Raw genomic sequence first — 14,277 nt, forward strand, 5'->3', positions numbered from 1 at the left:
CAGCAGCGTCGCATCACCCCCGTCAGTTTCACCTTGGATTCAGGTCAGTTGGAATCCACGTCCATCTTCAGTGTGTTCAGCCAGATGGACCGTGACGCTGCTCTGCATGGCCAATGGAAGTCAACAGTAATCTGCAATTTAGCGTCATCTTGTGTCCAATCACTGCAAGCGAAGAAGGGATTTTGACCCAATAAGTGCACTTAAAAACAGCTTATACAATATCTTATTATTTTGTTATTGTCAATTTGTTGAGTGCATCCCCTCGTATGTAGGACAGCTACAAGTACAGATCAGGGTAGAACAACAGAAGCTGAGTCATGTGTTCGGTATTATTAATGGTAATGTTCCTAAATCCTTGTGCTTTCAGATCACAATGGCTCCTTCTCCTCCTGGTGGCTCTTAAATCTAAGAGGAGCTTTTCCTTGTTGATGTGGATTTATTTTCTTCTTCCTGATTCAATGGCACCTATAAGGATTTTAAGATGATTTTGTTTTTAGATTAAGTTATGTTTTTTTTGCTCATCGATAAATAGAAATCAATAAATCAATTAATTAATCGATCCATACTTTTTTGTTTCTTCAAACTTTAAGAAGCTGTAACTTGATCCACAATGTTTTAAAGTGCAAGATTTCACTTGAAGTTTCTGGGGAGGGCCTGTTGCGTCGTTTCTATGGGAACCACAACACTCCCGTCACCCAGAGGAATCAGTGCGTTGCTAACTTCAGATGGAATCACAGACTTCAGCTGGAATCACAGACTTCAGCTGGAATCACAGACTTCAGCTTGAATGACAGACTTCAGCTTGATTCACAGACTTCAGCTGGAATCACAGACTTCAGCTTGAATGACAGACTTCAGCTTGATTCACAGACTTCAGCTGGAATCACAGACTTCAGCTTGAAACCACAGACTTCAGCTTGAATCACAGACTTCAGCTGGAATCACAGACTACAGCTTCAGATCCAGTTGAAGTGTTCTAAGTGTGTGGGAGCTGTAGGTTCACAACACGAACACACGGAGGGTTGAAGTCTTGCACGGACTTAAAAGAAGTAAGACTTTTTTTTATTTATTTTAGAATCGTTGTTGTTTGTTTACGTAGCGAACCTATCATGTAGCACTTTAAGCTAGCTGGCGTTATGGCTAGCTTGTGTGATTTTGTGCATGTTTTTATTTCGCAGAGGATAATGTTGGAGCTGTTCGAGCTCATGTTTCATGCACGTGGAGAACTTTGATTGGGAAAATAGTGTTTTTGTGGCAGGAAAACTTCCAAGATGGGCTCTATCAGTCATTTGCAGGTGGAATTATTCAAAAATAATAAACCAATTTTAGCTGCTGCGAATATGACAGACAGTTGCAAGAGCTTTAATTAAAAAATTAAGAATTATTTATTATGAATAAGCCCCCAAAGTTAGTTTGAGCATAGGATTTACCCTGATTTTGACTTCCTTCTCTACTGCTTCAAAATAAAATTACCATCATAAGTAATCCCATTTTAGTATGTTTCTTTTTGTTATTCAAAACCAACTACAACACTGTTAAATTCAAATGAATCGTCCTCATACTGGTTTGGATCCTGTTTAGATAGCAAGTAACAAAGCATTTAAAAGCTCATAAGCATTAATGTAATTTTGCAGCTCATAGTGGAAGTGTTGTAAAATCTAATTCTGCCTGTTCTCTATGTGTGTCAATGAAAAACTATGAATGAATATTGCATATTGCTTCCATCGTGCATCCTGTTTCTGAACTGCATTGCTCTCTCTGGTCTTTCTCTCTAATCATATCCCTCTCTGTGCATCAATTGGTGGGTATAGTGAGTCTATCTGAGAAGCAGGGCAGTAGAGGGGAAGTGAAGGTGAAAGAACAAGAGGAGGAGGAGGAGGAAGAGAAGAGAATGGAGGAGGACATCCCCCTATTGGCCCTTGCACCTGATGCTTCGCTCCCAGAGGAGCAGCCCTCTGTCAGTGCTGATGTTCCTGATAGTCCTGCCTTCCGTTTCCTGGATGAGGTAAGACTCCTGAATGTTGTTAAAACGACGATGGAGGTTTTAAAATGGAACAGAAGCATCGGATTAGATGGCTGCAGCGATTGTATTTAATCTTAATACTGAAATCAGATAAGAAAATATTATAAATGCTTTCAAAAGATTATAAAGTGTGTTAGAGATCTAATGCATCTTTTTACAAACCTATTGCTAATGTATAATTCACAATTTTAATTCACAATTTTAACAAAAGAAAAGTACTGTACGCGGATTTACAATGTTCACCTTGAAACTTAAATTGTTTTTTAATGTTTAAACAAAAGAGAATACATAGAATTTGATGTAATTGCAGGAATTGAGCACTTTTTTATTAAATTGATCATCACATACAGTGTACAGACATTAACTGAACCGGCCCACATTTTCATCTTATGTGAAGTTAGTATGAACTCATTCTTTTGACCTCGTTGACCCATTTGTGATGTGCATGCAGCACCTCGTCCCTCCATAGTCACAGGCAGCCTTTATGCGTCCTGGATACAAGAAGCCAGACACTCCAGAGTTTCTCCTCATGCTAAACGTTTGTATACGTTTATTGAAAGGGGATTTCAATACATAGATGTTTTGAAAGTAGGCAATAGGCGTCATTGTTATTTAAAACTGCAAATGTACACAACCTTGTAGGTGTGACTTTAATTCATTTTTTGGATATAAAAAGTGCATATTATTTTTTTGGCATGACGGTTGAATATGAATGATAGAAAAGATCAAATTTGTACAAAAACAAAGCTCCAAGTACACACGCTATTTACGATGACGAATGGTCACAACAATGCACAGTCTTCATCACTGCTCCAATGTCAACATTCATTAGACTTTATGACCTATATTATAAAAGCTATCATAACCTCACAAAATAAAATAAATACTGTACACATCCTTAAACGTCTCTTCTTACCCCCCACACATCCTTCCCCCCCCATTCACAGTGTGTATAAAATGGATTAAATGATGCTTTACACTTTTCTAACACTAGGCAGCAGTATTGTACAAGTGGTGATTGAGGGAGGATTTTTTTTTTTTTTGGTCTTTTCTTTTTTGAATACATGAAAACTAGTGAATGGCATCAAGAGATGTGCAGTAGTTTAATACACCCAGAGCAATGGGTGGAAAAACAATTACGTCTCCCCCCCCCTCTTGCAGCAGTGTCCTGCTCTGTGGCTGTTGTCGAGCACAATTTACTTAAACATCCATCATGCAGAACGTACTGGGGAATGACCCAATAGAAATTTATCTCAGGCTACATTTTTATACTGGGATGCTTCATACTGAATTGAATGGCGATACATTAGAGAAGCGTCCCAGTGTAATTAAATAAACGGCACAGAAGCTATTCACTTCTTCACTGCTGGTGTTTTTCTTTTATTTTTAACAGTTTGGCTCTGACCCCAGCATGAATAATTTCGGAGCCACTCAAAACTGTATCATCAGCCCTCGTATACCTCACTCGAGTGGCTGCTGTTAATTATGAAACCATTTGGAGTGGAGAAAAAATGATAGCTCATTAGTTTTTACTGGGACTGTGTGCTGCGCTGTGTCCTGGCCGGGGTTTTTATATCTGGGGGAGGCGGCCCAACAGAACCTGGAAATGTCAGCGAAGAAAAGGTGAAAAATCTCTCACGTTAACCCTCCGTGTAATATCACAGCCCCTGTAGGAGTCTGCCCTTTACACTGTGTGGTTCTTTTTATTATTCCATTATCGTTAATAGTCCATTGTCCTTTTATTATTATGATTTTAATCCAGCCTTTTGTTCAAGGCCACACACACACACACTCCAGTAGAAAATAAGTAATGGCACATAAAACACTTTTTTCATCAATTAGTTGTCTTATAACTTCTATAGGGCTATAGCGCTTATAGTCTTTTTTTTCAGTGTGCATGTGTAAATGTGTGCCAATGCAGGACTATGCACATGTGTATGATTCTACTTGTTCTTCCATTTTCTTTGTGTGTTTCCGTCCATCCGTCTGCGTGAACACACTCGTTACCTGGTCCTCTTAAGGAGCGTAGTTCTTTGGCCGTATCATCATCTTGACCGTTTTGAAGGCCTGCCTGTAGTTGGTGGGGTAGTACTCCGTCGACATGTTGTGCCACGTCCCCCAGAAGATCCCGTTCCTCACCCCCTTGTACCGCTTGTGGTAGTACTTCCCGTTGAGGTTGGCGGACATGCAGGCGTCGAACCACCAGCCGGAGCTGTAGTAGGCGCCGCAGTTCCCGGAGGGGTACATGTCGTTGTCACGGTCGGGCGTGGAGAAGAACTTCTGGTCGTGGTTGAAGTGCTTGTTTAAGCTGATGGCGTTTCCGGCAGTTCCACTAAAAACGACAGGTTGATTTATTAGATGTTTTCATCCTTGAATTATTAAATCACACATTGAAACGTGCACAAAATCAAATATTATACCTGTATCCACTGATAGACAGCCGGTAGCGAAGGAACTCATTGGCCACGTAGAACTGGTCGAACTTGGCGTATTCCCGCACACCCTCAAAGTCTTCCAGCTCGATACGCAAAACCATATCTTTGGCTTTTGTTAGCAGGTGCATGTAGTCATTGCCCAACCAGAACTCACCTCTGCAGGAGAGAAGAAGGTAGAGGAAGGAAGGGAAACATAATAATTGGATAGTTTATAATGTGTATACACCTGATTAGAAGCTCGGGAGAGTCCCTCAAACTGGGGCTGCACAATTAATCATAATTAAATCGTCATCTCGAGTCCCACCTATATGCAATCTAATTTCTAAGTGAATATTGTGGGTCAAAGTTCACCAAAGTTGAACTCCATACAAAGCCACGCTGCGGATTTGGTTTGCCACTGCAAGCAAATGTTGATTCGCCTCCCAGTTTGCACTAATTGGAAATGAACAGAAGGCGAAGGTAGGCCACTGGTGCATGCGGTGTGACCGTGCCTAATGCTACATGACCTTTTGTTTCTCCCTCAACCGATGACACTGCGACATTACCTCTGCATAATGCTGAGTAGCAGAAAACCAGCAGTGGAATAAAGGAATAAAAGGGAGAGACGGCAGCAAATGAGAGAGAAAAGTGGAGAATAGTTTGTCCGAGATACAATCAAGTGAATCCAGAAAACAACCCAGCTGATAGTGGGAGAATCAGGATTCCCATATTTGCCAGAATCATGCTGCCCTAACTCAAACTGAATTGGACTTTAATGGAGAGTGCAGGAAAGGGAGTAGTGTGACGGTAAACGAAGGCTGAGAGGAGATGTTATTCTTTCAGTAGGAAGCACAACTACATATCCATATGAGGTAACCATGTTTATCTCCCATACAAAGCTCAATACTACAGTAGAAGAGAGAAAATAAGCTAAGTTATAGTGGAAGTACTGGATATAAAACAAACACAGAGTGAAAAGACTGAGACATATGTTGAAATGTAAAGTTTTAATTTGAGTGATTTAACAAAATCTTTTAACCCGTTAAATAACTTATTGTGGTGCACAGGTTTATTTATCTGTGAAGTGTGTTTGTTTTACTGGTGAAAACAGGCGTGCATCATTAGTCAGTGAGACTGGCCAATCTCAAGTTGTATCAGGTTTGTATCAGTCCAGCACACCCCCATGGCTGCCTGAGGACATGGTAGCTTTTAGCCAGGAGAAGCTATTAGATCAGTCACTTGCAGGTGACGGGTGGGAGAGGTTACAGAATCGTAACTCTGAATCAAAAGCTTAAGCAGAGGTTGTCTTATTGTGAAGTTCTTAGTGGAAAGTTTCCATCACCCGAAACGTGACTTAAGACCTTAGAATAATGGAAGGCATGGCGGCTTCCCACAGAGAAACCTAGCATCTTCTGGCTGGAGTGTAGGTCATAAAGCCTGGCTTCTCCGTATTAGTACGCATCACATACATTTTTTTCAAACATGGTTTCTGTTGCAACTCCGCGAAAGAACGTTTTCATCTGTGTTTGTTTTAGTCTCCAGATTTTGCAAAAGCTACTCAACGGATTTCCATGAAATTTAGTGGAGGGGTGGGGCATGAGCCAAGGAATAACACAAATGCATTTTGTTTTCCCTCTAGTAATGCGGTGTTGATTTCTCAGAAACAAAAATTATAGATCTTTCTGAAGAAAGGGGATATTTAGGGGACTACTACTTATGAGTGCAATTTGGTGAGGTTGAAATAAACATCAAATCAATTTCATAAGTGGAGTTGTGTCACCCATCAATAAGTATGCATAAGACCTATCACATATTTCAGCAAAACTTAATGAATGAAGACCAATACCTGAGGTTGCCGAAGCCCTTCTTGTACTCGGCCCAGGTGCGGTTGAAGCTCACAGACCCATTGAGCCGTTGCTGTATCACAGTCCATCCACCTCCGAAGGACTCCATGTCGCAGTACACGTCAAAGGTCCCGTTGCGGGGATCAGGGGTTATGCGATACACCGCGTTCTTCCTCGTCTCCAGAATGTTGTAGTCTGAACAGTCCCGAGGGGCTAACATGACTGCTGGGCGACAGGGAGAGAAGGAGAGAAGAGGAAGAGGGTACATATAATGGGATTTTTTCACAGGAGAACATTTGATGATGCTTTCACTTTGCTCTGGCATTTTTCTCTGCCCGTCGAAGAGACTTTGATGGAAACAGCCCCGGAGGCAGAGAAAAGCCTGGAAAAGGGAATGAGATGTCCTTTTTTTTGCTCCTAGACTGTTCCCCTTCACTTAACAAAACAATTGCTTGTGTGACTCACACCGAATTTCAGCATGTTGTGAAGCATAAACGTTTGTATCGCTGAATACTGTTTATCAGTATAGTCATTTCATTCCATTCCTTTGCTTCTCAGCAGGCGATCCCTCAGCCAAGAACCATATCGAGGAGTTCGACATGAAAGAACATAAATGAAAGGGCAAGGGGCACTGTCGGAGGATAAAAGTCAGCAAACCTCACTTGTGCTGCACCACAGGTTCATTTCATAGAGCTCCACTAACTTGTGAGAACCCCCCCATCCATTTTTTTTTATACCTTCCCCACTTATTCCTCTGCCTCTTGCTCCTGGGCCCCTGTGCCGCACTGCAGGCCACTGACCAAACCCAAAACCAAGGTCCAAAGGCCGCTGTCAGTTAGCATTTAGGGAACTGAAAGGAACAGACCTGTCAAAACGTGGGAAAGTGTAAAACTGGATTAGAGAGGCGTACCCCCTCCCTGCTCATTCAGCACCTGCGGCCTAAATCATCCTGACACTGGGCAGGCAGCATGTGGACCCCTCCGGAGTCTGACTCTCCCCCAGCGCTGATACAGTTTTGTCAAACTGTTAAATCTGTTCAGGGGTTTAGTTGACTATAACAGCAGAGGGGGGGGGGGCATGAACACAGAGGGCATCAGGTGTCCTGAGGTGTAGGGAGATGTCTAGACCAAATAGTGTTTGTGGAGTGCAAGGCTAGATGTAAAAAGGTGTGAAGTCCACGGTTGCTGTCATTATATAAGCGTCTCCTGTACCTGTCAGGTGCAAAATGGCTGCAGATGGTAAATCACTCCATAAACAGAGCAGTCAGGGAGTTGAGTGTGAGCTTGAAATATGTCCCTGTCAAGTTAGCAGCTTTTTGCTGCACTTGAAATTCAAAGTATTGACCTGCATATTCTGTGTCTCCTTCACTTTTAAGTATCTTGAAGTATCTCTACTTCATTCCTCCATGTCTATCTGACTGGGCTGCCAGTATCCAGAGACAGGCAAGAGCCACCTAACTCACTCACTCACTCTCTCCCTCACTCACTCACTCCCTCTGACACTGGGCTTGACCTAAATAACTCTAATATCAGCCACTCAATGATGCCCAAATGACTGATTGCTGATTGGCTGTTCAACTGTTAAGATGGCTGAGTCAAATTAGAGAGCTGATTGCTTTAAGTGCCTGCTAGCTCTCTCACTTCCTTAACTTCATACGTGCTGGCCTGTTCTCTCCAAAGGAGACCTATTATTTCCTCTGCATTAATATAAAAGTTCTACAAAGTGAAAAAGCTCAAATTGACCTCCTCTACCTTAAAGAAAACACTGCTCCTGAAATGCCCTTTCTGAAATCTGGCTCCTACTTCAGTCAGGAAGAAGAGGCAGGCCCAGAGAAGTCACTTCTGGATTGTGACAGTGGAGTAGGTTCTCGAAGCAGATCCAGTAGATGGCGCTAATGCACCTTGACATTGGTTGCCACCCTCCAATAAGCTGAACAAGGAAGAAGAAGAGTTCTCATAGTAACGCATCTTGGTAATATGATGCCCCACATTTGCCGAATGCACGCCTAGCAGCTTGTCTTTCACGTCCCCTAACAAAGCCTGGGAACCCATTCAATTTCAAAACGTTTTGCTTTGGTTCATGGATTGAACGACTTGCTTGCTCAAAATGGTGTGCAACAGGCTACGAGGTGGGTTTTCTTTTGTTTTGTAAGTGTGTCTGACGTGGCGCTAAATAAATCAATCCTGTAACTCCAATCGTATTTTGAAGTATTAAACATGTATTGAAGATTTCTTCCACAAGAACATCAAGCCTTCTCAGCTGCCATAATTACACTGCTTCTGTATCTCAATCGAGTTTTCAACCCACCACCATTTCCATTCAAATGCATATTTTGTTAGCTTGAAGATAGAACAGAGGCCAACATTTGTGAAGAGGAGCTGCAGCAATACAGTATGAACATTATAACTATGAACCTGAATATGAGCTACTGTCTCCTTTAAAAGCTGATCATTTAGATGACAGTGACAGACATGCCTTCACAGAGCTAGCTTTATCTTGGCCGACTGACCAGAATATGATATTGCTCATTTGACTCTTGACGGAAAAATGATTGACGGAAAGAAAGACAACTGCGTTATCAAGGAGGTGCGCCTTGTGACAACCGGCACTCGTGTGCCATCAGCACCTCTGATGGAAGGAAATGTGTTCGTGAGTGATAGTGTAATCTTTCCCCACAAACATATTTCAAATCTGATACTGCTGTCAGTTTTGATGCAGCGAAACTTTCATCAAGAAACAACACCCATCCTCCAGGAAGTCGTGTGAACACATCGCAGCCGGGCAGCTCCTGACGATGGCCGTGTGTTCTCGTTGTTTATAACTGAGTTAATGTGGCTGACAGTAACATGAAGTGCTGTCCATTCACCTCAAGGCCCAGCAGTCTTGCGGGAGTGAGAGTGAAGATTAGTGCTCGCAGCAGAGAGGCTGAAATGAATGCCCACAGCACCGAGAGCTGCGAGAGATAGAAGCTCCTTGACCAACGTATTATCAGTCCTGCTTGATGGTGAAATTGCAATCCCAAATCGGCCTGTGTTTTATTAGCTACACGTTCCTCAGCTTTTTTTGGCTTTAAATAAAATGGTATAGATAAGAGGATAAAGAGTTAGAAGAATGAATTTTTGGAGTGTCCTTGGATGCCTTTTCTGCACCCGCTATGGGTAAATGCTTTAGAGTTTAGCGCAGCTTAATGAGCTGTACCAGTGTGGCTGTTTTTCGAAAATCCCCTGGCATGTGATTGGCTAACATTTACTTGCCAATGATCCATCCCACCACAGCTTCCATCTAGACGTAAACACACATCTGTCTCATATGACATCTAAAAATGTTAAATCCGTTACTTGCTTGCCTTTCTTACAATAAAAACAGAATTTGATTCATGTGTTCTCTTGCAAATCTCTATTTAACAATTATATTAACTATTCAGCTACAATTTGGCATCTGGGTAGTTTTGTTGAGGAGTCAGGGAAACTATTTAGGCACGAATTACTTCACCGAGCTCTTTGGAAAATTTCGATAAACAACATTGTTTCATTTAAGGCGTATATTCATTCAGCATCTGGTATAAGTTTTTAAAGATTAAGAATGGAGCAAATTCACATGTTTTAAAATAGGAGTTAATCAGTATTTGTTCACAAACAATTTCAGTTTATATCAGTTTTTGTATTTACAAGGAATCGCTCGAGTGAAAATGCATTGTTTATACTCGTATTGTGAAACTACACAGGTCAGACCATTAGACTTTGTCTTTTGTCTACTTCTGTCGGAATCATTTCAGACATCATCAGGTATGATCTCCCTAAATCGTTCAAAGAATTTGCCGGCTCTTGAGCTTAACATGACAGATTGATGTACAAAGACAAGTGCTGCTGACCCTGCGCGCCATCCGTGACTAATGTTGAGAAAGCTGCCGGCATTACTTCTTGTGTTGTTGGCAAGAGATAATGAGAGGTAGTCAAGAGCATGACCTCCAGAGGGAGAGAGGTGGGGGGGGGGGGACGAAAAGGTACCGGGAAAAGGGGATTAAAGAGAGAGGGAGACGGGGCAAGTTGTGGTTAAAGAAGATAAAAAGAAAAATGACATGTAACAGGAAAAGAAGCAGAAATGGGGAGATGAAGAGCAGATGCAGCTTAGGAGAAAGGCAAGAGAAGTGCCATGAAATGAAGGAGAGTCTGAAGGAGAAAGAGGCAAGTTTGGTGGATGGGGGAAAAAAACCCACAGAAGTCCGAAAAGCTTGTATTCCCTTCACACCACTGTCCCTGCTAATCTACTTAGAAATAAGCTCACATCGGTTTCCACATAAAAAGCCCCAGTATGGTGTGACATTCACTCACGCAGTGCAGGGATATTATTCAGTTCCCATCTGAAAAGTGGCCTTCCGCTGCATTTCAGCCATGCTCTCATCCAAATAAGCTTTTACGTCACTGTTAAGTGGACTGTCTGCAAAGCTTAGTTTGGGATCTCTGCTGGTAGGTTTTCGCACCGTTGAGAGATTCCACTCCCTTTTTTTAAAGTTTCATTTTTAAATCCTACGTTGTTCTACTGGAGCCAAGCATCTGTCCCCCTCTCTCTTCTCCCTTTTGAGTTTCTCCATCTGGAGACAAGTGAATGTCAAGGCACTTGACTCAATTATATAAGAGGTAAAATGAATTCTCTTATTGACCCCAGCTCCCATATTGCTTCACTCTTGTCCATCATGACCTCAACCTTAAACTATTTTGTTTTTGTAATTTTTTTTTGCTATGGCTGAAGTGAGTAGACAGGCTCTGCTGTCGTGATGTTACAGACATGGGAAACCTCACTCTCACTAGAGTATTTTTCTTAAGGTGCTGACATGGTTATACAACTCTCTGCAAATATGTAACGCTATTCTTATCGGTAATGGATAAGACTTGTTACAACACGTTTGTTTTTAAGGAGGCCATTGTCAACCTGGACGATTTCATTTTCCATTTCCCAGAAAGAAGGAGCTCGTTGGGTGAAGGTGACCGCCCAGAGTTGGGTTGTTTGTCACTGTGTCCCCTTAGGCATGATTGTACACACTCCATGGCAACCCGAAACCGCTGGATGGTGTGTGACGGGCATTCATTACCATAACAACATCTGTGGTGCATTTGTGGGAAGAGATAAGGAGAGAGAGAGAGCAGGTTGCTTGATCGTGCTCAGAGAGATTACAGAAAAATGCATGAGAGGAGGAGCATTGAGCCGTCTTTGAAATGGCGAAAGATAGCACAGAATAGAAAATAACACAATAGAACACCCAGAAAAGGGGGTGTTCAGAAAGTGAGAGTATATAAATACCTGCGAAGATGGAAGATACATTTAAAGGACATGGCGGGATGGAATAGTAGAAGTAAACATGAGAAAAGAACCCAATGAGAGGGATCTTCTAAGAAAAGCAGGCTTACACGCAGGGGTATTGTGCGAAGGACACCCGGTGGTGCAGGTGGAGCTGAGCTTGTCGATCACCCCAGTGATGTTCTGCACCCGTCCGTCCACCATCGCCTTCACGTTGTCCATGTTGAGCAGGTTGATTCCCTCCATGCGACCCTGCAGGGCCGAGATCTGGCCCCGGGCGTTGCGCAGGCTAGCCGACATCCTGTTCAGCTTCACCTGGGAAGGGGCCAGAGCGGAGGGGGGAGTGGGGGTTAGTGGATTATTTCTGCGCACCGAATACAAAGCAGGTGGATTAAGCGATGTCACCCGTCTCCTCCCCGTTGGTTTTCATGGCAGCCAATTTGAATTTTTCAGAACAGCAACAGAAACGAATCCGCGACGGCGTGATGGTTGGCCGGCCGCCAAAAGTGGCTGCGAGAGTCAACAAGCTTACCAGACAAAGCAGAATTTACTGCCATTGGGTCGGCTTCTAAAGCTGATCACCCCCCCCCACCCCCCAATGCCCTGTTTACAGTACCAGGAATTTTCCCTGGTGAACTGTTGCCAGGTAGGACTTCATGGATCCAGCTTTCCTTCCAGTTGGCTACATTTGAATGGGCATGTTTAGATGACTTTGTGTACACGGTGAGAACATTTTTTTTTCAGTATGATTAGATCAGTGTCACTGTAATCTCCACAAGGCTGACAATGATACTGGTCTATGGGGAATTTGCTCTTCAAAGAAATGTAAAGGAACTGGTGCAGTGCCACTTTTGCCCTTTTTGCACAGACAGTTCTAAAATTATTTTACAGTTAAAAGAACAAATTCTGTTTTCTCTGAGTATCAAACTTGGATCAGGCTGACATAGCATCCACTTAACTTATAGTGACATAAGCAATGAGAATGTAACAGTTCTGAAAAAATGATATCTAAATATTGACCTGGTTTCCTCTTTGCACTGAACCAAGAACAGGCTTCATAACCCAGAATGATTTCATTTAAAGCTGAGACTCAGCTGCCTCTTACCTGCATCTCCTGCATTGAGCTCGGGCTTGGTGTAATTTTCCAAAAAACAGAACCTTGTCCCAGTCCAGCACCATCCACAGTAGCTCCAGGCACCATCCCATCTCCCCTCTCCTCGTGACTCAACCCACCTATCACCTCCTGTCCTGTCAGGTCCAGTCTCACTTCTTCCCCAGCATCCTTCTTCCCTTGATCAGCCTGCTGGTGTCCCGCTGCCCCGCTGCCCCGTGCTCCGCGGCACTCCTGGCACCCGCTCTTCAGCTTGTTCACCACCTCCTTCAAGCTCTGCAGCTCCTTCATTGTCTTCTCCAGCAGCCTGAACTGCTTGGGCAGCTGGATGGTGAGAGGGGGCAAGGTGAGCTGGTATGTGCAGTCCTCGCCCTCCTCTGCCCCGGCTCCGGAGCTCCCGCACTGGCCAGAGGGTCTGAGCTTCATGGGGCAGGAGGTGGGGGTGCCAGAGTCAGATCCCAAAGTGAAAGGTCCTTTCGCGTCCCATCTCTGGTGTGAGTTGACAGGGATATCCGCTGCCTGGCTGATGAGCGGCACCATGGTTGCCGTGAGCAGGAGGCTGGCACAAACGCAAAGCACAGTTGTCCTCATTTTTTCTGCTTCAGATTTGGAGAGGAGAAATATGTGTAAAGTGAAAGTGTGTCCAACTGCCTCTGAAATAAACTCCAGCGAGTGGAACTATGTCTTAAATAGTGTGTGTTGCATGTGTGTGTGTGCGCAGATTATCTGTAGGTATGGAGTATGTGAATGTGTGTCCAGAATCCTATTGGTTTAAGAGTGTGTGTGTGTATAAGCGCAGCCTGCAGGAGGGAGAGAGAGCGCAGGGGAACTGCTGCTGCCTCAGATAGCTGTGTCATTAATATCAGGACGAGTGAGGGAGGGAGGGGGAGAGAGAGCGAGGGAGAGAGAGAGAGAGTGCTGAGTTTTGAGGGGATGGGAGGGGCGGCACTGTTGCGTAATGCAAAACACCATATCAGCAGCATTGTGGAAAAACCACAAAGATGAGGGGAGAGAGGGCGGCAGGTCCTCCGCCTGCACTCGCTGCATGGTGCCTTCCTGCCTCGCGCCCCATTCAGGTCATTTCCCTGAACTGTGGAATGACTCATTACGCAGGAACCATCCACTTTCAGCTGACATTATGTTTTTTTTTTTTGTGGTTGGGCACAACATTTTAAATTCTTTGTATTGACACAACTCCCGATTATGAGGTCCCGTTGAAAACATCTATTTGACTCACCCTCACCAGGAAGTGTCCCTGTCCAAATTATAGTCAGGTGGACACAAATACTGTGAAATCCTCCGGTGTGTGTGTGTGTGTGTGTGTGTGTGTGTGTGTGTGTGTGTGTGTCACAATGATAGTAACAGCCATGTAAGATGCTGAAATGAAAGTTAAACAGCCATAAGTATTTAGCACTTACTGAATGTAATAGTATAGTAATGACAGCTGAGTAATAGTGTAGTACTGACAGAATATGCATTACAGTGTAGTGATGATGAATCCCCGTGTAGTAATGGCTACCCAATACATTATGTTGCAGGTTTGGGTAAATTAAACCAATATAATATGTATTAACAGCAAGATTAAGTTAA

The 14,277-nt window shown here is 43.4% G+C and overlaps 1 protein-coding gene across 1 annotated transcript; it reads right to left on the bottom strand.

The window, feature by feature from the left end:
- Positions 1 to 2,267: 2,267 nt before the first annotated feature.
- Positions 2,268 to 13,514, bottom strand: fgl2a (fibrinogen-like 2a). The gene is made up of 5 exons (XM_062383016.1): positions 12,682 to 13,514; positions 11,687 to 11,891; positions 6,284 to 6,503; positions 4,444 to 4,614; positions 2,268 to 4,355 (listed from the first exon to the last, which is right to left on the bottom strand). Exons 1-5 carry the CDS (start codon positions 13,276 to 13,278, stop codon positions 4,040 to 4,042), a joined length of 1,509 nt encoding a protein of 502 aa, XP_062239000.1. The 5' UTR covers positions 13,279 to 13,514; the 3' UTR covers positions 2,268 to 4,039.
- Between the last annotated feature and the right edge of the window lie 763 nt (positions 13,515 to 14,277).

This window comes from Platichthys flesus, chromosome 23 (genome assembly GCF_949316205.1).
Source record: "Platichthys flesus chromosome 23, fPlaFle2.1, whole genome shotgun sequence".
NCBI lineage: Eukaryota > Metazoa > Chordata > Actinopteri > Pleuronectiformes > Pleuronectidae > Platichthys > Platichthys flesus.

Coding starts and splice junctions, on each gene's coding strand:
- fgl2a (XM_062383016.1), bottom strand. CDS start 13,278: ATGAGGACAACTGTGCTTTGCGTTTGTGCCAGCCTCCTGCTCACGGCA. Junction 11,892..12,681: donor GCTCAATGCAGGAGATGCAG/GTAAGAGGCAGC, acceptor GCCCCTTCCCAG/GTGAAGCTGAACAGGATGTC. Junction 6,504..11,686: donor TTCGCACAATACCCCTGCGT/GTAAGCCTGCTT, acceptor GTCGCCCAGCAG/TCATGTTAGCCCCTCGGGAC.